Source organism: Meleagris gallopavo, chromosome 5 (assembly GCF_905368555.1).
Source record: "Meleagris gallopavo chromosome 5, MGAL_WU_HG_1.1, whole genome shotgun sequence".
Taxonomy (NCBI): domain Eukaryota; kingdom Metazoa; phylum Chordata; class Aves; order Galliformes; family Phasianidae; genus Meleagris; species Meleagris gallopavo.
In genome coordinates, this window is record NC_139408.1 from 22,654,033 (window position 1) to 22,677,313 (window position 23,281).

At 39.5% G+C, this 23,281-nt stretch overlaps 1 protein-coding gene across 16 annotated transcripts in view; it reads right to left on the minus strand.

The window, feature by feature from the left end:
• The window catches only part of MADD (MAP kinase activating death domain), a 70,621-nt gene that overhangs the window by 34,876 nt on the left and 12,464 nt on the right, over nt 1-23,281 (minus strand). For 5 of the 16 annotated variants that reach the window (XM_085224674.1, XM_085224677.1, XM_085224669.1 and 2 more), the window contains exons 3-21: nt 19,950-20,567; nt 17,099-17,402; nt 16,643-16,774; nt 15,351-15,464; nt 14,574-14,654; nt 12,530-12,586; nt 11,614-11,792; nt 11,084-11,319; nt 10,395-10,551; nt 9,320-9,426; nt 8,275-8,468; nt 7,366-7,646; nt 6,697-6,836; nt 4,919-5,020; nt 4,070-4,108; nt 2,979-3,038; nt 2,416-2,518; nt 1,213-1,399; nt 888-1,038 (exon numbers count right to left, since the gene is read on the minus strand). In XM_085224674.1, the coding sequence (XP_085080800.1) occupies nt 888-1,038; nt 1,213-1,399; nt 2,416-2,518; nt 2,979-3,038; nt 4,070-4,108; nt 4,919-5,020; nt 6,697-6,836; nt 7,366-7,646; nt 8,275-8,468; nt 9,320-9,426; nt 10,395-10,551; nt 11,084-11,319; nt 11,614-11,792; nt 12,530-12,586; nt 14,574-14,654; nt 15,351-15,464; nt 16,643-16,774; nt 17,099-17,402; nt 19,950-20,567 (3,242 nt within the window). The remainder of the gene's footprint in view (nt 1-887; nt 1,039-1,212; nt 1,400-2,415; nt 2,519-2,978; nt 3,039-4,069; nt 4,109-4,918; nt 5,021-6,696; nt 6,837-7,365; nt 7,647-8,274; nt 8,469-9,319; nt 9,427-10,394; nt 10,552-11,083; nt 11,320-11,613; nt 11,793-12,529; nt 12,587-14,573; nt 14,655-15,350; nt 15,465-16,642; nt 16,775-17,098; nt 17,403-19,949; nt 20,568-23,281) is intronic. The other 11 variants (XM_085224682.1, XM_085224681.1, XM_085224684.1 and 8 more) reach the window with 7 other exon arrangements.

The window sequence follows — 23,281 nt, forward strand, 5'->3', positions numbered from 1 at the left end:
ATCACAACTATGCTTTACTAAGATTCAGATTCCTCTAGATAAATAATATATATCCATCATGTTCCATTCCAACAGTCTATACTATACGCAAATTGAACAATTTTAGAATTCATCATCACTATACAGTAAATGACATCAAGATGAGTCCTCATCTCTAAAGATCATATCTAGCAATATATCTAGATAAACCCATGGAAATCAGACAGTAAATACAGAGTAGCTAGAATCTGATTATAAATCAAGACGTCGTGCAAAAACAAGAAAAGTACTTTAAAGATTTATCAAGGCTTCAAAAGTCTGTATCAATAAATTTTGTCATTTGTGATCACAAATAAACAGATAAGCTCTACTTACCATCAAAACACAGTGTCTGGCATTTTATAAGCATGACTTCACATATGAACCACTGAGTTTTACATCAACAGTTTCATAATTTTGTTTAGAATTGGTGTCAGGCTTAATAATTGCCAAGATTCCCACATTCTGAACTGGTATGCCAGCTCAACTTTCCTTCCTTACCTTCCTCAGCAGTCTAACAGTGATTGGCAAAGAACATCTCGAGTCCACAGGACATCTAAGCCAACTCACAAAATCCCTGATGCAAGCAACCCCAAAGCCAACTGTAGTGTTAAGTAGTTACTTCTCTGCTACAATGAAATAGCTGTAATCTCAGACAGTGAAAAGCTGAGTCGGATATAAAGCAGAGAGGTGGCATTTTGTCATCTTTTGCTCATTTCTCTTATGCATGAATTTTCTTACTTTGCATTAAGAACAAGATTTTAAGAAAAAGTGAAAAATTAAGGAGGTATTACCTAAAATAGACTTTGTCTTCCAAGATCACCTAGCAATACAAGAATCACTGGTAATGCAGTAAACATTTTTCTTACCTTTGTTGTAATAGTGAGTATGTGCTATTTCTAGAAGGCCAAAAACACTGGCCATGCCTCCCAGGCCAGCATTTGCATATGACTGCTCCAGGCTCAACACAGTACACTTTAGCAAGTCCAGCATGCCTTTATAAACTTTGCGGCTGATCTCCTGCAACAAAAATCCAACTAGTGTCAATATTTCTCAAGTAAGAAAGTCATTCAAGAGCACAAACTCCAAAACTGCTGTAATATCAGCCTGTAAGAGGCAATTTCACAAAAATCTTCCATGTACTGAACACAAGCATAAGGTAGGTACAAGGACCCTGCTGAATTTAGCACTGACCACATCCTGTATGATATCCTGCTGAGCATCTTCTTCCGACTGGATCGTGCGATTTAGCTTGCTTAGTACGAAGACACGGAGCTGCTCACTCTCCAGCAGACGTCGGACTCTCTTCATGTTCAGCCAGCCAACACCTTGCCCATCAAGAACATTATGTACCACCTCCTTCAGGAATTGCTGGTTCTCACTGATAGATTTAGAAAGGAAACAAGTGGCAAGAGTTAGTCCCCTTTTTATCTTGACCAGGACACACATAAATGCATTCCCAAACAAAGCTAAGTTTACAAAAACCTCAAATGTTGCTAGATTTTCTGCTAACAACTGCTCATGGAATGAGCACTGTTCTATAGCTGTAGCATCAAACATTTTTGTTTGTCCCTTATTTTCTGTCACAAGCCATAATCAGCTCTTTCTTGAGTCCACATAGCTACTGCTGTACTATCCACCTTCATAGCACTGCTCAGATCTATATGAAGTCTGTAAGCTGCAACCTTCTCCCATGGCTACTTTATCACATCTGTAGATTTTCCTTGTACTCACAGCTCTAGTGCAGCAGCTTTGGTGTACATACTGCTTCAGCTCTTTTTACCTTGGGGGAAGGAAAGGTAAAAAGAAGACAACTCCTCTGCAGCCTGCCGCATCCCAGTCTGAACCACAATTTTTTGCCTCCCATCTCCATTAGCTCAAAGTAAATTTCACTCTATATGTGGCTGCCAGGGAAGAAGGGAGGAGAAAGCAGAAGCACTGCTTTCCAGGTGAGGTAATGTTTAATTACCACCACTTCAAGTTCCTTTCCAATGTTGAAAAATGGTTTTCTTGTGAACTCACAAAATCAGATTACTTTACATAACTCAGCTGATCCTCTAAACTGGTTCACTAAACTTCTGCTGGCTAGGCTACTCTGTTGAGACTAAACTCAATTAAAAGAATACTGACTTAAGGCAGGGTCTTTCATGATGTTGAATATTTTGGATCTCAGACAGAAAGAGGAAACTTTTTAAAGGGCAGAAAAATGCACATATGTGCAAGTAACTCGAAGGCCATTTGTACAAAATTTTCTCAGACAATGCATACAGGCTTAGGGCTATAGAAAAATACTGTGTTGTTCTCAATAGCCACAGATCTAAGGATATGATGGCCACTTCAACACCACTTCATGCCAAAAAAAAAAAAAAAAAAAAAAAAAAAAACATAAAATATTACCTGGAATTACTACTTCGCCCCTGAGGGGATGGAGATTCTCTCTTCACTGTTGGGCTATGCTTAATGACTGAAGACTTTTGATCCACAAGGGCTCGCCTGTTTCCTAAACAGGAGAGGAAACAGTATGAGAAGAAATGGGTGAAGGAAAACACTCTGCTCCCAGGACAGTAACAAGCAATACTAAGGTTAGCTAACACACTTACTCAGATTACAGGTAACAAACTTCAAACAAAATGGAAACTCCAAAAAAGCAGCAGCATATATCATATTCTAGCATCACACATCGGCAGAAAACAGTAATGGGAGTAATGCAGAGAGAAAAAGAGAAGATGGTAATGGGAGCAGAAGGTGAAAGGCAGGAAAATTCTGGCTGCTCTGCATGCAGTTTGACAACAAGAATCGTCTTCAAATTAGTCACTGTATGTGAAAGCATAATGCATCAGGGGTGACTAGTATAGATCATATGATACTGGTTACCCAATGAGGAAAGGTAGCCCAAAGGCAGGCATAGGGGATGCTGGAAATTGTCACATCATGCACAGCTCATGCTGTAGGGAACCCACCTTCATTGCTTACTGGGCCAGCTTCAGTAATAATCTCCATTATAGTATTTAACCCAAATACTGGGACACAAAATATACAATTAGTAGTGTACTACATATCTGCGCTCCCCACCATCAGCATAAAAAATAAAAATAAAAATCCAGCTACCAGCTTCTTCCCAACCCTCCCTCAAAACAAAACCCAAACGATACTATAGCAGGTAGGATGCTTGAAAGCCCAAGACAACAAGGGCTGCTGTAATTTCTCTAACAGATACTGCTTAACTTGAAATTCAGCATTATCGAACCACTGTCCTGCATCTTCATGGACACTATTGCACATATTGAATTTCAAGGGCACTACCAAAAACAACTGCATCACTGAGGAAAAACAATGGAGATGGATGTGCATGAAATAAAAATTAAAAAAGGAGGATGGAAAGTGATCAAACAGCAGCAATGAGATGGAGTCCCAGCATCATTTCCCATTACAAACACAGAGCAACACACACACTTGGTGAGAACGAGTTAGCATAGTAATTTTATGCCTGCACAATAGAGATAAAAACATTTAAAAACCAGAGTAGTGCTCAGTGGAAGTCCCAGTGAGCCTGCATGCACACACAAATGAACACAAATGCACACACACACTTGCACATGCACAAAAGAGACTGAGCTACTCCATGGATACCCCATCCTCATATCTGCACAGTAACATTAAAGACCCTGCACAATTATATTCATCAAGAAAAGAACACCAAAGTGCAGAAGATGAGGTGCAAAGCACAAACACGAAATGGCAAACCCCATCACTGTTTTCTTCCAATGCATGGAATTAGTCATTAAGTTTACCCCTGAATAAAACCCTGATATGAAGTATGTTTCTTATCCTGCACAATTGGATATGAAAACGTATCTAAATGGTAAAAGGTTGCCAAAAACAGCTGTGCAGAATCTCTGCTAGTGTTTTTACCATACCAGTGCTGTTCCTCCTCATTTTACACACAGGGAATGATTACTTGTCTCAAAAACAAAGTCCAAAGCAGAAACACAGAAACAGCTTTTGGCCTTTGTTTCTACAAGGTCAGAGGTCAGCAAAACATCATACCAACCTTCATTCACATCCCTTCCCACTTCCAGATTAAAGTAATCTTTACCGATGAAATGATGAGAAGGAAAAAATAAATAAACAAAATCAACATATTAAAACAAAAGCAGCAAGTTCCAATCAGATAGAATAACTCAAAAGGTAAAGTAAAACCTTCCCTGGTTTAGCAACTACTATCACGACAACCAGGCTGCTCAATTCCTTAGGATAAGAGGTTCATTTCTCTAGTCCCTAGTCACACATGTTATTACATAATGTAGCAGACAAACAAGAGAAGTTCCAATTATAAGATTGTGCACCAAAGTTAGGAATGGATCTTTACTCTGAATGAGCTGAAATATATTTATATTTTGGGTTTGATTGGAAAGTTTCCATATAGTGAATTGAAAGAATCAGCACTATTTAAACCTTTGTAAACTGCAGTCTCCATGGGAGGGAGGCTTTATTCCTTCCGCAGTCTCCATGGGAGAAAGGCACTATTCCTTCTTACAAACAGAATGTCATTGCTCCAAGAGGTTACCTAAAGCTAACCAGGAAGACAGTGGCAGTACAAAAGTAGAACCTACCTCTTTGTTCCCATTCTTTACACTAAAGACTTAAAAATTAAATAAAACAAAATACAAAACAAAACCAACATTGACAGTGTACCCATTAACACAAGCTAGTCTCCCACCTCAATGCAGCTCAGTTGCTGAGAAGTCTGACTAAGAAATATCAAGACAATTTTTGTCTTGATAATTAAAGCAGGTACTAACCCAAAGTACCAAAATACTTCACCACCAACGTTCCTTTTAGGGATTGCAGATTCACAATAATAGTAAAGGCTGTAGAAGACAAAGGGAAAAATGGTTACCTTTCAGGCTGGGAAAGGGGGTATTCTTGTCTCTCCCAACTTTGGTTGGCAGGGCTAAATTGGACAGACTAAAACTTGTGCTGTGGTTTCTGTACAGGCTGCCTATGACAAAAGAAAAACAAAAAACAAACAAAAAAAATCAACAAAACAACAATTACACTGAATGACAGAATTGCAGGGCTTGGAAAGGACCTCAAGAGACCACTGAGTCCAACCTCCATGCTAATGCAGGTCCCCCACAATAGTTCTCACATGTTCACACCCAGATGGGTCTTGAGTATCTCCATAGGAGACTCCACAATCTCTCTAGACAACCTGTTCCAGTGCTCCGTCACCTGTACCATAAAGAAATCCTTCCTCATTTTAGTACTGAACTTCATACATTCAAGTTTTAGGCCAATACTCCTCCTATCACTGCACACCACCGAAATTAGCCTGACCTCACCCATTTGCCTCCCACCTCCCTTTAGATATTTATAAACATTTATCACATTTTCTCTCAGACTTCTCTTCCGAAGGCTGAACAGACCCAGGTTACTCAGCCTTTCTTCACCAAATACCTGATGTTCTCTGCACATACTCATACTTCCTAAATTTCCTGTAATTCATCTTCTTATTGAAAGTCTGATTTTTTTTTTTTTATTTTTATTTTTAAGTCCACAGATCTGAGAAGCATAATATAATTTCATTTACAACACAACCACATCTGTGTTCTGACTATTCTAAATTGTTTAAAAGGTCATTCTTAGCTCTCAAGTTACAGTAATTGTCATTGTGTTTTTGAGTCTTAAATGTACCAGCAGTGTCAATCTGTCATCCTGCCATTATACAGGTAACTCCACATCAACTGTCTTCTAGTTTTAGGAGCAAATAAGTGGTGGGGGGTCACATGAGAAAGTAGTATGACAAAAGATCTCTAAAATACACAGTCCTGAAGTCAGAAGAGTGCACAGAGCCTTATGAAATTCTGCAACTCTGACCCAAAAGCACACTTTAAAATAGAAGTTTCCATTTATGAGAAAACAAAGCTTTTCGTAGCACCAAAAGATTTCTAACAACATAAAGAGTGCAACAATGCTCTGTCATCATCTGTTTAAGTCTGTAGACATCCTGAAAGGAACTTGAATAGAGATCCTCATATAGAGAACTTCAAAAGGTTCATCTAAATTGTCAGTGCACTATTTCAATTTATCCTGATTCCCTCCTAACCCAGCTTTATTTTAGTAACAGTCTTTTTAGCAGAAACATCAAATACCGTTTTCTCAGTGCTACTAACTTCTTTTCCCTCCCCCATAACAGCTGACTATTTATCTGGTTATATCTTCTTTCACACATTAAAATACATTAGCTTTCCATAACTGTGGATATTATTTTTAAAAATTATTCAATAATTTAATTGAAAGTAAGTGAGCACAGTGAAGAAATTCAATGTAGACCTAAACAAGTGAAGTGGTAGCATGAAAAGCATACTAATGGTTAACCCTCTTGTACCAGTTTCATAAAAATCACAGTTTTTATTTAAATGAAGTGGACAGAATTTCTGAGTTGTGGTCCAAAGTGCCATATAACTCAAGGGCCTAATGACACAACCAAAGTCCTTCTTAGTGAAAAATTCATACAGCAGTAGTTATCAGCAGTGTAAATAAAAGGTCCTGTGACTCTCAACACAAGTTCTGGAGACCTGGTAACAATTTGACAACCAAATCTTCCTTTTGGCTAACCACCTCTCTGTAAGCTTTGATAAATCAAAAAGGTTTAATGAATGCTTGAGTACATACTTGCAAAAGACATGATGCCCCCAAAACCTTCACTGCTGTTGTTGGAAACAGTAGAGTTTGGAGAGCTGGCCCTGGAGTCTGAATCTGCATCAGAATCATTGGCCAGTTTTAAACTGTTCGGACGAAGTAACTTCTGAGACCTTTGAAGAAAAATTTACAAGTGTTATTAACAGTTTTTTTTCCCAAAAGCTTGGGATATGGCTGTGGGAGGCTGATGCTGGTCTTGTTTTTAGCCTGTTTTTACCACACTATCCTTACCTTGTGGGAAAGAAAAATAGGAAAAAAAAAAAAAAGGAAAAAAAGTAGAGATGCATCCTTGCATTAAGGCTTTTATTACCTTTTAGGACATGCTGCAAATTTGTCTGCAACACTACACCAGTGGACTTAGGGGTGGAAAAAAAACTTCTGCTTTGAGAGCAACAAAGGAAAAAAAACGAATATCATAAAAAACCGTTTAATCCCCTCACATTTCACCCCTGAAATAGCAAGCTTCACAACCAAAATCCCTTAAAGATGTCAAGGAATCAGTAGGTCATACACTAGAATGTTTCAATGAAGAACTGATAATTCTGTTATCTCCCACTACTTCAATAAAATGTTAAACTACATGAAGCAGATGGAAACCCCAAGACAGCTGTACAAAACAACAGGAGGACAGGGAGAACTCACCTGCTTCCATTGAGATTCTGGTTAAATCTTGGGGTGTAGCTCTCTTCCTGCTCATCATCTTCATCCTCTGTAGGAAAACCATACTGTGGTTCGAAGTATGGATTATCATACTCTCGTTTCCTCACCACCCCTTCTGAGGAGCTCATGCTGACAGCTGGGCTGTCACTCTCACGACGATCAAAGCTCATCTTGGGAAAGCTTGGTTGTAGTGGCAAAGAAGGGAGATGGTTTGAAAATCCAGCAACTAGCTTCTCCTCCATCTCTGCTGAATCTGCAGACTCCTGTGGACCAGTTCAAATCATTTATCTGTTTGCTAATCTGAATTACTTAAAACTGAAGGGCCTGACAAGAGCAACTGTTACAACCTGGGAATTCTGCAGGGTCTTTGCAGTTTCTGGGCCCCCACCCAAATCCCACTACCAGCTGCTCTAATCTAGAACTGTAGAAAATCTGCAGCATTTATGCATTGTTCTAGAAGCTTTCTTCCCTGTAAAACAGATCTTACTGTTAAATGCTAGGATAACAGCACCCTATTGCTCTGCTTTGTGGTTACGGAATCAACTCCCATACTTCCTAAATGAATGCAGATTCAAGATTTTCCCCATCCCATTCCCCTACAACAGATCTTTCCATACTGTGTAGAAGTCACTCCTACAGTCACAACCTGGACCACTGCTCTCTGTTAATAATGTACTTTAATGCATGCGAGCTTTTACACACAAAAATGTTCTGTCTCAGCATAAGAGACTACTGGTAACTTCACTTTGCTTGGAGTCCAGAAAGTGCATGCAATTTAATTTCTGAATATTTTCAGTCTGATTAGCTTTTGCTCTACTCAGAAAGAATTATTCTCCCACTCTTTATATCCTAATTCTCTCAACTTGGGGCTGAATTCATCTCAGTACACACATGATTCACTCCGTGGATGACAGTACTGGGGCTGCTACTGGCTGTAGTACTGGAACTTGAACGAGGCTGATTGTTCTCTTGGGAGTTCTCACTGTCCATGGCCTGTTCATCCAGATCTCCTGAATATTCTTGAAAATCATCAAACTCCACTTCACTGGCATCACCAAGGGCTGCGTGAGTCAAGGGGTCAACATCTGCAAATACATAATTTTGCATTAAAGAATACTGCCTTCCTCAGCCTTCTGTCCATCTGCCTGAAAATCCCTGATAGATCTGCTCAGCAGAATACAGAAGCACATACAAAGGTTGTAAGGCACTTTTGGAAGACATCTAATCCAACTAGCTACTCAAAGCCGGGTCAACTTTAAAGTTAAAACAGGCTGCCCAGGGCCTTTTCTTATTGAGTTTTCAATGTCTCCAAGGCTTGAAAAATCCCCTTTGATTCTGGGGATCTGTTCAACTATGTTCACAATGGGAACCTTTTCTTATTGTCAGGCAGAATTTCCCTTGTTGCAAAATATGACTGTTACCTCTTGTCCTTGGGGCAAAGGAAACATGCTGGCATTCCTGTTTTTGGTTTATTGAAGTAATAATCTCCTGGTCTCAAACACTGCTGCTGCCGCCTCCATATAAACCAAAGAGAATGCATTTTCCTGTCCCCAGTAAAATGAAGTGATTCATTAAAGTCAGCTCTGAGGACCAAACAGTGGGGGCAGAAGAAAGCTCGTAATCTGCAGCCCATGTTGCACCTTTTCTACTGGCAGTAGATTTCCAAATCTAGTCAGTGGGTTTTGTTCAGCAGCACCTACTTCTGATCTTTCTCCACCTGTGTCTTTCAGAGGGGACTGCATACAAGTCGAAGAAATGTCTTCCTTCAGTCTGCTACTGGTAATTGATTCCTTTACTTCAGAGCAATATTATAACGGAACAATGTTTTGCTCTGATTGAGACACTTGGGGAGGCATTTCCCCACCATCACAGCACAGGTGAATGTGGAAGAGGAACCTATGTGGATCTCGTGAAAATGCAGCCCAAAGTTACTCACTTGGAGTATCGCCATTAATGTCACATTTCATCATCTCACTGACAAAGTCACCAAGCGAAGAGTAAGAGGAACTTGAGTCATCATAGTCGACACTGTCACTGCCACTGCCACAACAGGTGAGAAAAAGATGAGTGGTAGAAGAACAGCAATAGCATCTTAAAAGTCTCATGATATAACCACTTCTACAAAAAAAAAAAAATCCTGGCAAGAATAAGAGGGCAGCTTCATGAAAAGTCAGAGCAAATGAAAAACATTCGAGACAGGTAAAGAGGCAATACGGGAAGACATTTAAAAGCTCTCAGCAAGGTTAATGAGGTCAAGCATAGGTGGACAGGGAGTATCATACAAATTCTCAGTCAGTGTCAGGAGAGGAGGAAGCTTCAAGTCAATTGGAAATCAAAAGAAAAGCACTTCACTCTACTAACAATAATTTCCAACATGAGGACTACTGGTGCTGTGTAGAACATAAAAGAAAAACAACTACAAGCCTGGAAGACCTCACAGGCTAAAAGAGAAGAAAGGATGATAAAACTTGATGCAAACCTCCGGGAAACAAGGCCAAAAACTCATCAACAAAAAATTATTCTCACTTTACTGAATGTACAAGGTCTCAGGCAGTGGGGAGTATTAGCAAGCTTTGCATAACTATGTGCTTTGATTAGAGATATGAAAGAGTGGTAGGATGAGTGGGATTGCTTGAAGTACAGAAAAAGAAGTAACCAGAGAAAGAACAGCACAGAAGAAAAGAAAAAAGAAGACATCAGAGTGGGAAGTAATATCAAATAATAAAGGGGCATACAGGAAGCAAAAAAAAAAAAACAAAACAGGAAAGTACAAATAAAGATCCATGTAAAATGAAGGCTTGAGAAGACACTAGCAAAGAGATAAGAAGCTGCTACAATAATGACAGAGCAGTGAGACAATTTATTTCAATATCAGTATTCTGACCAGACAGAAGAAATTAAACAAAAGCATGGAAGGCTAGAGAAAAAGGCAGCAAATGAAATACTGGAGAGAAGGCCCAGAATAATCTGAAGTAATTGCCAGGTGGCTAGAGTTATGCCCCCCCACTAACCTGTCATCGGTGGGATCAGAGTCTGTTTCTTTTTCTACTGGGACATTCAGTGCTTCAGCTAGTTGTGAATTACTGTCATAGACACGATAGTGGATGGGCTGCAGTTGGTGAGCATACCACTTTGGTTTGTCACCAATCAGTGCTGGGTCAAACATATCTGCACCAAAAACAAACAAACAAAGAGAAAGTTAATTGAACTCATTTATTTGTGTCAAAGGCTTAATTACTAGTGAGGCTAACCCTTACTAAGTCTTGTACAAAACACAAACAGTCATCTTTAAAAAACAACAACAATGACAAAAAACAACTACAAGAGTTCTTCTCTGCTAGCAAACAAGACAAGAAGTAAAGTTATCTGGAGAAGTAAATGGCATTAAAATACATAAAATAGAAAAATATTTCTTGAACTGGATTTCTCTACCCAGAATGTATGCCACACGAACAGGTTCCCCATGAGCCTGTTGGAGTTCAGAAAGTGTTGGGAAAGTGCTCTCAGACACATAGTTTCATATCGTCCTGTGTGAAGTCAGGAACTGGACTTGATTATCTTTGTATGTCCCTTCCAACCCAGGATAGTCTATGATTCTATGAATAATATGGTATTAAGCTAAGTTTGCCCCCAGAATCTACCTGCATTTCAAGTTTCTGAAAGACATCAGAAGTGCAGGAAAGGGAAAACCAAAACTTACTGTTATGAATTCTCTGAAAAGCATAGTTAGTAGGGTTGAGTGACCATTCTCCAAAATATTCTACTGCTTGTGTCCTGGAAAGTTTATCAGCAAAAGGTGTTTGCTTTGGCCTAGAGGCAAGAAAGGAATTTGCCTGGAAGGCCACTACTGGTCGTGGAAAAAGACGAAGAGTGCGAGTATGCATCTGGAATCCTTGCAAAACATTTGGTGAGTTGAAGAATCTCACCATAGCAACCCTAAAAAGAGGTAAAGGACATATGTCAGATAAAAATACAGAACTTAACAGAAGACAGAAAACCTTTTAAAGGTATGTACTAGGCGAAGTTTCAAATCTGTGAAGAACAGTAACATAGTGCAAGAAGCTGTCTTCTTAAAAAACTCAATAAATCAATCAACCAACCAGTCACTTAGTTTTCATTTACCTGCTCAATACCAAGAGCCACCCAATGACAGACACTGCTCTCAGTCCTGTGCTGCCTTCAAGTGCAAGGTTGACAAAGACTCAACACTGCTTTCCATTTCAGCCTCACCTGGTAGCCACATCCACAGAGTCCACATCATTTCCATAGATCAGAGGGTTGAATTCTGTGGAGGGAGTAGACTGCAAATCATTCTGTGGTCTTCCCAGCAGCAGCGGCACCTCCTGTCCTTCGTGGAATTTCTCTAGATTAAGAATGGGCTGAGTATTCAGACTCATGCTGGCCAGTGCCTAGCAAAGGACAAAATTAGGTACATATTCAGCAAGAAGTTATTTGAGAAACAGAAGATTAGAGCTACTTTCTATGCAATCGCAACAATTGTTCACGCTCCAATAATTTGTTTTAAATCATCTCTTTTACACTGAGTCAAGAAATACCTCCAGGCCTTCCTTTACGTGGACTGTCCAAATGATCTCCTCAATAATGAAAACGCATGAGGGTTAACACAGAAGTCTGCTTCTCTAGACCATCCATGACATGAAAAAAGATAATCGACATCTGACCTCTAGTTGCATGATAAACCATACAACATATAGGAGGGTTATGCCCATGTGTATTTAGAACACACACAGAGATCTAGATGCCTTATAAGTTGCCTTGCAACTTGGCAGTTCAGTCAGTGAGTTTGACAACCCAGGACAGCATGCAGACAGCCATCACACTGGTATCTATCTTCCGGTGTGTCTGCAAACTACATTTCTTATCTGAATAATGTCTTCATCTCTCCATAAAGTAGTCATCCTCTCCAACCCTCATAATATCCTCGGGAAAATGCACAGGAGTGACATGACTAGTAAGTCAGTCCTTAATACCTAGATCCAACCTAAATCTCCCTCATTTCTCTTATTTGCCAACTGAGTCTTCACCAGTTTAATCTCAAAAATAAACAAACTAATAAAGTAAAACAAGAAGACCAAAGTAAAAGGGTAAAATGGAAAACCGGGGGGAAAAGAATAAAATAAAGAACCTTGATGTCAGGAGTGAGCAGCTGTTGCTGAGTGATTGCAGTCATGCTAACCAGACACTGGAGGCAAGATGGAAGATCATATGATAACACCAGCAGCCCATCAGAGCCAAGACGAACACATGACCACAGAGAAACAGATGGAGGGAAAAAAAAAATCTATTACTACCAAATATCACAATGAGAGGAAATAAAAAGGGATGCAAGACAGGCACAGGGAGAGAGGTCTAACTGCCCCATCCCCAAAATATGACATTTGGCTACAGTTGCTTTGGAAAGTGGAAAGGATCCTTACTGATGAAGCTAAGAACTTTCCACTGCGGCTTAAAATCAGGTATTTTGAATATTAGTGATTGACACTAAGATCCAAAGATATATAAAGGGTGTTAACCTTAGCAACCTGGGCTGCAATTCAGTCTTCTCTACTTTGTATTGCAACCAGTAATCCTCATTCACGTTTGCCAATGTTCAACTATCGATGATGATGAATGTAGGAATATATACGGAGCAAAGACTGTTTGGGTCAATACCAATAATTTTAAATAGAAGTTGTTTAAGGAAAATGCAATTTGTTCTGATATTCAACTTTGCTTTAATGAGAGAATTTTGCTCAATAGTGCCTGAAATTGCAAAGGGATGAGGCAGAAGTAAGGGTAAGGTGGATCTAACAAAACTCCATGCAACACATTACTTCCATCTGAGCTGACAGTAAGTACTGGGTTATTACAGAGGTCACACACTTTGCTCTCCTGGTCTATACGGAGAGAGAGGGGGGCCTCATTAGGTCTGTAAGAAACTTTACCTTTAAATACTGCATGCAGCATGCATAAGGAAAACAGAAAGAAAGAAATAAAACCTGCTTGACACAATCAGCCAGGGTGACCCAAGCTGATTAATGGCTTAGCAGGACCTGAGAAAAGAGACTGAGAACTTGCACAGATCTGTGAATGGAGGAGAAACACAGATGATCATAGCTAGATGGATCAAGTCAGAGTTTAATCCTACATGGCAAATGTAAAGGAGGAATCTGGAACTTTCTGCACCAACTGGAAACAAATTAGCCCCAAACAACAGTAACAAACAGAAACCATCTACTGCATCCAAGAGCATTTCAAATTATCTTTTACCTGGTGTATGAGAACTGCTGAATCACAGCCTGAACCTCTGACTGATCACCTGAGGCGAGCAATGAGTCAGCCACAGGCAATTCACCTGTGCTGCTGGAAGGGGTGGAGCCTGACTGCACCTCTCCTAGACCCATTTAAGAGCTGACTACCAGTAGAAAAGGATCTCTTCTGGAGATCCCTCCTCTAGAGTTCTGCAGCAAGCACAGGATGCAGATAAGCATTCTATCTGTTCTCTTTTTGTTATTATAAGTTGCTCAGCTAAACTCTCTTGTTTATTTCATAATTATAACATCTTTATATTCATTGATTATACACCTGGCTAATAAATTAACTGTGGTCATAAGCCTCAGTAATCACTTGCTTTTCCAAATTAGTTCTATGCATAAAATCCAGCAGCTGGATACATAACACTTAATAGCAGTGTCACTTAATATCACTTTCTAAGCTTAAAATGCTGCTGTATTCTAACATGGAGGATGTTCTTTGTGTATGCCTACGTAAATAAGGCACCTTAAATACCCTGACAGAAAATCCCTAGGCTGTACTACTTCTACTAAAGTAAAAGCAGTAAAGACAGAAAAAAAAATGAACAGGTAACAAAAACGACCATGAATTTCTTTAAAGAAACTACATAGACCTGAAACACAATGAAAACCTCAGGTTTAGATTTGTCAGAAAATGTAATGGTACAAAAGCACAGAAGAACTCACGGGGTTCAGAAATCTTTTAACTTTTAATCAGCCATTCTACTGATTAGCTGATCTCTTGAACAAGTGCATTCTAGTAGTCTGATACCTCATTCACAACCATCTGATGCTAGGTTGCAAGCCTGCTTTTAGCACATACAGCAGAAGAGCTGTGCAACACTACATCTACTGCATTTTACTGAGTCTGAATCCATTCCCCAAAGTGCTTATTACCTGTTTCAGATGCTTTTTCAGCTCTGAAGCTTCTGGTTCTGGCAGTGCTGGCAAAGATTCTGCATTTGTGGGAACAATCACCTGGAATTAAGCACAGGTAACAAATGAAAAATTGCCCAGCTGGACCCATTTCAAAACAGAATCTCCTACATCTCCACTGCTTCTGAAACTGAGGAATAAAAGACATAAAATAAAATTTAAACAAAAAATAACCCTGCATCAGTAATTTGTTTTTCCTTTTCTTATGACTATTTAACATTACTTACAATGTCATAAACAATGCATTATTGTTTAAAAAAAGATTTATTCAAACCTCTCTATGTTCATCCTTTATAATCTCCATTAAATGTAAGATGTTATACACATTTCCCTTGCTTGTGCCACAGTAGAAAGTGGGATACTTTGTCTCATTTGAATCATGACAAAAGATGCTGCTGGAAGGCTCTTAGCAGATCTAGATTTCTATCTAGGGCTATAGCAGGCAGGGTCATAGTTACCCAAGGAGCTGGCTCAATAATTTATAGAGGATATACCTTCTATGAAATAGCTCAATGGATTAACTGAAAAAGAATGCTTTAAGAACAAAAGAATCAGGGAGAGACACAAGACATGACAAGCAACAAAATCATAAAATTTAGGACAGGAGAGACAAAGGCAGACTGAAGCCAATCTAGAAGCACAAACAGTCTTAAATTCTCAGAGTGTATATTAGTAAAAGAGCACAGTTATCCAGAAGCAGAGCACAGAAAGCCTGAAGTCCTTACGAATGTCACTTACCTTATTGGTATCCAGATCGATAAGCCATACATCATCAGGCATTTTGAAATCTAGTTTGTAAAGGAAGAAACTTGCTGGAACACCAATTATGTAAGGTGTAGGGGCTAGAAGCAACTGAAAGACAGAAGTATGGTAATAAGGACAAGTTCTGCATTTGATATCACCATATTCTTGCCAACTTTTTTTTTTAAACAGCTATAGTACGTTTACAGTAGAGGAGGCAACGCACAAAGCACTGATAAGAAAGTCACTGATGTCATACAACAGAAAAAAACAAAAGTCCTCCTGCTCTAAGAGCTTTAATTCTCATCTAGAAGAAAAACTCATAATTTTTTCAGAGAGATACTTTTTATAGAGCTATACAGCTCTAATGAAAAAAAAAAAAAAATTCAGCGGAACTAAGCTTACAACATCATGGACCAAACAAACGTGTGTACATCCTCGGCTCAAATTGAGTCCATGCTATTGTAAATATAGCATTACCCTTACAAAAGCTTTATCCTTGCCCTTACCCTTATAATGGTAATATAACTTCAAAATTACAACAAATCTAGGAAGCAGAAGAAACAGATTATTTTTTTTTCTTAATATAAGTGTATGTGGAAAACCTAAGGGGAATTTCTTGTTGTTTCTGATAAGGGGATCAGCAGAGGGAAAAGGTTAAATCAATAAGCCACATAGCAGCTTGAGATCAGCTGCTTGGGAGGCTAATTTATCCTTTAATCTAGAACACCTGGTTATCTCCAAGGAACAAGAACAAATCTGCAGCATCAATTGCAGGATATCACTGAAGGAATAAGATGGCCTCAATTCTGCCTTTCCAAACAAAATAATGAACTCTTGACAACTAGTGAAATCCAGGCTCCCAGCTGAAGTAACTTGACACTTTATACTTCCAAGGAAAATAAACTGTAGGCAGAAGTTTCTATGCTCTGAATCATGACCCCTTAAGATTCCTTAAGTACTACTATGGACTCTCTCCAACAAACCTTAATGCTCAGCTGGGAGGACAAGGCTGGAAGTGTAAAGTCTTGTGATAATATTGTAGATCCATGGTGTTTCAAAGAAGCTACTTCTTTGAACCACACTATTCACCGAGCAGGTTTTAATGATCTCCTAAATAAAAATGTTACATACAATTAAAATAGTCAGCGGTGCTCAAAGAACATTCTTTGCAAGCAGTGTTTATTACAGTCCCTGAGAAATCATGGTGGATAGAAACACGGACTACTACGTTTTCAGAGATAACAGAAATATCCTTTGCAAAAGACCAATGAAGGAAAAACATGTACCTGTTCTGCAGAGGCCATGCAGGTGGGGAGCAGAGGGATCACCGGAAACATATATTCTAATGGGTAGATCATAGCCACAAATGCCATCACAGACATTGAGAGTGCATTATAATCCCGGGACTGCAGTACAACCTGCAAACACAGAAACTCACATTAGCTTTTGCAGCAACCATTTGCTTCCGATACTCCCAGCCAGGGACATAAAAATATCATGGCCTACAGGACCCTGTTTTGTTGGTTGTGAACTGGAATGATCCTCCGCTAATCTATCTGAAAACAAACTTCAGGTGCTTTTTAGAGTGAGATCAAGACTCTTCAAAACAGGCACCTCAGAAAGACATTTTCCTTCCACCCCTCCGGGCAAATTGATATCAAAGATTCCAGTAGACAGATGTTCTCCAATCTACCTTGGCTTTTGAAAGGCTAAAGCTTCAAAGATAATTCTTCCCTTCCTACCTTGTGCTCCAGAAGGATGCAAGTCAGCACCTGAAGACAGGCATCCACTCCCAGCAACTCCAAAGGTAGATGTAATGGAAAATCCACCAAGGTGAAGCGGGATGGATCAGGAAGAGCAAAGGTCAAAGCTGGCTGCAACTCATGTGGCAAAACTTCCACGTCCACCCGCTTCTGACCAGCAACAGGCATTGGTGAACGCAGCAGCCGGTATATCCAGGCCTCAATCTCCCGCAAGTCATGTAGCAGTGCACTGGACTTCTCCTCCACCAGGAGTGAGCCTGTGAAAATCCGCCACGTTGTATCCCTAAAGAGGGAGAAATGAGAAGATTAATACTCCAACGGCTTCATTTGACAGCCATTTGGCTTGGCTCTTCAAGAGAAAGGGCAGAGTCACCAAGAATTAAAAGACACTGCTAACATGCTAGGCCAGACAAGGGAAGAGAAGGGCAGGGACTTAAACAAGCTGCAACAACTGTGGGGAACTACGGATCTTTCTGAGGCAGAAATCAACACGAGTTTGCCACATTGGCCCAAGAGTTTGTGCATTCATTTAGATGGTGCTTGAAATTCAGCGTGTAACTGGAATACTCCCATATCTTGCCCAGAACCACAGCAGCCTGAATGACTGGATTCCTTCCATCAGTTCTACAACCTTTTGCAAGAACAGGAAGTAGTAAGCTGAGATAATAAAAATAAGCCACACCCAGATGTCCCAGATGTTTTGGCGTCATAAAACACTTTTATATTGAGTCTCAAATTGCCTTTTATTGAGATGAATAACCCACGGCAGAAATGGCTGCATTTCAGCTGAGAATATACATTTCTGAAAGCTGACTGGGAAGTATTAAGTACCTTAACAAAAGCCCTAAACTATCAACCTCCAAACAAGTAGCTCACAGACAGGCTGGCCAAAAAGTGTGTACGGTGCTGCTGAGGGCCTTAAGAGCTTCAAAATTTGAAACTGGATCTCACAAAGGAAGTGAATTAGATAATCTATTTCAGCCCTTACTGTTGTAGTACTGCATTCACAACGGCCATGAACCTGTTTTAGCCACTGTGAAATAGCTTAATAAATATCTCCAGTCACTGTAATAGATCCATTAGAACAGTATGGCTCAAATTAGAGGTTCTACCTTACAGTTCATACCTTAAAAAATTAAAACAAACAAACAAAAAAAACCCACAAAAACAGCACTGGATGCCTCATAAAGGATTAAAAAGTAACAGAAATTTGGAAGGATCAAAAGAAGAGCAATCTGAAGCCACTATGCTTCTTATCCACCAGATTCCCCTCAGCCACTTGTAATGCAGAGGACATGAAGCTGTTACTGGGCACACTCAAGGATTCAGGACACAGCTCTAAGGATTCAGTTTCACTTTTATTCTGCCATCACTTTGAAACCACTCTACTTCTCCAGGTCACAGCTCGCAAAGCACACAGTAATTCAAACTGGCAGCTTTGCTCATCCTGATGGATGCTTAGCAGTCTTCATCTGTCACTCAGTTGTTCTTCTCTCAACTCTACGAACTTTGTCCAACAGCAAATCTTTAAAATACCACATGCCATTCAAACACTAGAATATGTCAACACTCCTTTCAAAATTCAGATGAGTTCATAGAGCTGAAGAAAACCATGAAGTTTAGCTCTTTTCTGCCTCAGGAATTATCAAACTAAACCAAGTAATGAAATAAGCCCCCTTCATACTTCAATTTAATAAAATTATTTCCATTCTCAAAGAATCACTTTTTCCCCAACAACCAGTGGATTCAGGTCATAAATCTGTGCAAGCAGGAATCAGTCAGAAACCCAGGACATTCCTAGAACTATTCTACAGCAGCAACCCAACAAGTAGATTACTATGCTGCGAACAGGAGCAGACTTCTTTAATACAAGAGGAAAGGAACTTACAAATACACAAGTGTCAGATGCCCTGGCATATTTTACTTTTGACAAGTTTAAGTTGGAAGGTAAAAAGCTATAAAACTCAGATTATGAACTATCTCACAGCCCCCACTCATCTTCACAGTAAAATAATTCCCTCCTTCTCCACAGATTCATTTTATATTTGCTCTTTTTAGTTCATGAGTCAGAAAGCAAAAAATATCTTCCTGGAACATAGAGGCTAGGCACAATAATACAAATATGCATCCACAATTGATACCTTCTGTATCCTGTAGCACAACAGCTTTTGTTGCATAGCTAGCATTATAATAACAGATAACACCAAGATACTGTTTCATTTGCTGTTGCAAACCTCCATTCCTATATACTTCACAGACAACTCCTTGGTTTTCTGTCTCTCCTCCCTCTCCTCCTCAAATCTTCTACTTCAATCTCTTTCAAACATTCCTGTTTCTCTTTTCTCTCCCACACTGAAGTTCAGATTATTTTTCATAAACCTGTAAAACACACTTTCAACATTTCCCTCTGGCTTTAAGTTGAAATTCACCCTTATTTCTTACTGTTTCTAATCTGTCAGAGAATTGCTAGTCCCGATGTGCACTACTACAGAGCTTATACTCCAAAGTAATAACCACAGCAATAGCATCCAGCTTCCAAGAAGTTGTGTCAGTTGCTGGCAGCATAGTGCCTTCACATTAATATCAAAAACTAAAATCACACCAGGTGACAGTACAAAATAGAGAATTCTTACACAAATCAGCACAAAAATTTCCCTTTTCTATTGTGATTTCAGGTTAAAATAGCAAAAAGGTCAACCACCAACAGAAGACCAACTGCAGAAGACCAAAGACTTCTGCAACCTCACCTATCACAGCAATTTGCCATGGCAATTTGACATTTGGAATCAAACAGAGAGAGGATAAAGTTCTTTCTTCCCACCCAACGTACCTCTGAACCCCACGAGGAATCCCCAGCTTCTTGCCCAACAGTCTCTCACTACAGCAGTCCACAAGTCTCTTGAGAGTGTACAGGCACTCGCGGAAGGTGGAGAAAAAAGGATAGTGACTAAGGATGCACAGAGAAGTCAGGGTGCTGTTTCGAGAACGATGGCTGCCTTTGGCCAGGCGCTTACTGTGGGGCGACCGGCTCACATCTGGGGTAGGCTCTGTACTTGGGGCCTGCAGTGAAGAGCCACTCTCTGAACTCTCAGTGCCCACATCCTCTTGGGGTGCAGACGCATCCCCAGACTTAGCGATTTTCTGTCCCTCCCAAGGAGCTCGATGTCCTCCTGTGCCTTCTCCCTTCTCCTTGGGTACTCGCTTCTGGAAGGAACGGTAGAAGTTGACACAGATTCCATAGCGAATGACACCCGTATCCTTGTCTGTGAGTGTGAAGACAAAAGAAGTGTCATCACGGAAGCTCATGCGTTTCTGCCGCACGCTCAGGCATCCTTCTGGTTGGCAGAAGAACACAACGTCAGGTGGTAGAGGAAAGTCCACGTGGTCTTCTAGAGGATAACGTCGTAGCAGCTCAGGAGTCTGAGCAACACTGTCACTACTTGGCTGCCTACAAAAACCAAAACAGAACAAAAAGAAAAAACAACAAGCGTACAGAGTTAGTTAACATCGCAAAAAATTTTTGTTATCTCATTACTGACATGTCAGGGGCCTGCAAGCTCAGCTTCATCTTTGGTTGTTCTCAATCCTAACATCCAGAGAAAATGCAGCTCCTCAGTCACTAGCCACAGTTCTCAATCTAAGACAAGCCCAACAAACACAAAAAGCTTAAATAAAAAAAAATCTACACCATCGTTATCAAGGCCCAACAAGGAGCCACTCTGCTTGTTGACTTCTTTGAGTCAAAAAAGGAGTTTCAGGAGCACATTGTTCCCAGGAGAATACTGTACTGTCATATCGCCCTGACTTTGATTTCCAAAACAAGTTTAACTGCAAGGGACAGAGAATACTTGGGTAGAAAAGACACTTTCCCATCTCCAAACATAGTCAGATGAAAATCCAATGGATAAACAAGAAAAAAAAAAAAAAGAAAATCTAACTGAGAAAACCAAGGATTTCCTAGGAAAGGAATCAAATAAATGATGGAGTGATACAGCATGTTATTACGGGTAACACTCAAGATCTTACCAGAGCCCTGCAGAACATTGTTTCAGTGCTCTTATAAGCAGTGCTCTATAGTACCAGTAACATGCAAACCTGTGTCCCCTTGTTCCACCTATCCCACAACCCTGGAATATATGTTGACATATATGGGGACATAATGAAGACACCTGGACTGTTTCTTGAGAGGTTTCTAAGAACAATTTATTACAATATGCTGTCAAACAAAGGAGGCCCCCCAAGGTAGGAGTAAAACTCCATGTCAGTCATGGAAGGAATGCTACAACGTTACCAGGTTTCACAAAAGAAAGCTGGTATAACACAAGTGTAGCAGAGCCAAAACAATACTTTTTAAATACTTTCCTCCCCATAGAACATGCAATAAGCTTTAACAATTCCAGTAGAAACACACTGTAATCACAAGCCAAAAAGTACAGGAAAAAAACAAGAATGGTAATGCTTTTCCAGTAAGAATAGAGGAAGAGAATGAAAGCAAACAGAAAGAAAAACAGCAAAAATACAGCTGCCTTTAGTCAGACAAAGTGATTCTAGCATACAAAAAAGGCTTTCATTTATTAGTTGAAGCACATTAAAACTTTTTATTATTATTTTAGTAATTCTAAGTTACACTGACTTCCATTAAGTTAGCAACAGAGTTCCTAACAAGTTCCATGGACCCAAAACCTCATCCTGTAAAATTTTCATTAAAAAGTTCTAGCAAGCAAGCAAGGTGACTGTGCTTGATTATTAAGTTGGATTTGAAGTGCAAGTTACTACAAAAGCTAGGTAGTAATATACAGGCCTATTTACTACTGTGGCTCATTGAACATTGTACAAATCACTAATGGAATACAAAGGAAGACAGACAACATTGTTTATTCCTGCTTTTTCCAGCAAATGAATATATTCTTTCAAGGCATTAACTATCCTCCTACCACAGTTTTTCCATGAATGTTACCCAAACAATAACTGCTGGAAGTATAATATGAGATCCAGAAAGTGAAGGAAAGAAAATGTTCCCCAATCAATCCCTTTCTGGCTTGATCCCTTTGCTATCAAGTTCTGACATTTTTACAGTAATTAGGATTTAGTAAGCATGATACTACATGGTTAAAAAAAGTCACCAACAAAGTACCAGTGAATATATATATATACATGTATAATATATATGTAAGTTTGTGTTTTTGCAGTAATATGCACTAAAGACAGAAAGACAAGTCTCCTCAGACATTCAGAAGAATTACACCTAATAAAACAGAATACTTCCAAAAGACATTGCTACCAATGTGCCATGGATAGCAAGCTGTAATAGTAAAAGCCACAAGGACTACCTAAGGAAGGAGGTGCAGCGGAAGCTACTTCAGTCAACTCCACCTCCTGTCCTTAGCAGCTGTTGAAGCACCTGATACATGAGACAACAGGTCTCCAAGCAGTAGCAATCTAGCGTCTACTGCCTAGCAAAAGGCAAGAGGAGCGTGGGAGTCCAGAACTGATGCTAGCAAATCCTTAATTGAGAAAAGATGACAGTATGAACATCACTGGAAGAGGCAGTCAACATTTCTTCCTTCTTTTCCTAGTCACTTTCTGACCTACATACTGAAAACTGGGTTATTTTTCCCCACAGACAATGAGAAAATAATTAAACTACCAAATTACTCTGCCAGTAAAATACAATAATAAAACAGTTACTACTTAGGAAATTACTTGTATCATTTCCTCCACTTAGTCTCAATATTGCACTCAAAGCATTTCAAAAAGAAAGTAGGTAAAGCAACAAGCCGATGCACAAAAACCACTTATGTTCAGAAATGAAAGTACAGTCCACTTTGTAGAACATCCATTAAATAAACTGGCAGAAATTTACCACACAAATTTTGAAAGGAGAAAAATAACATTTGCTGTGCATCTGCACATTGGACAAAAAGCACACCAACCCCACATTCTTTACACTCCTTAAGCAGATAAGTATAACATTTTATTAATTGATAACTAATAAGACTTAAAAAAAATAAATTAAAAGCATTAATGTAGTTTCTATGAGACTAAAAGTATTAGAAGGAGAATCAGAAAAGTAAGGCAAGTTTCAGACTTTTTTTAACGGAGTTTACAGATTACTCTTCAAAAGCTAGAGAAGTAACCGCCACTAGCATTTTGCTTACACAC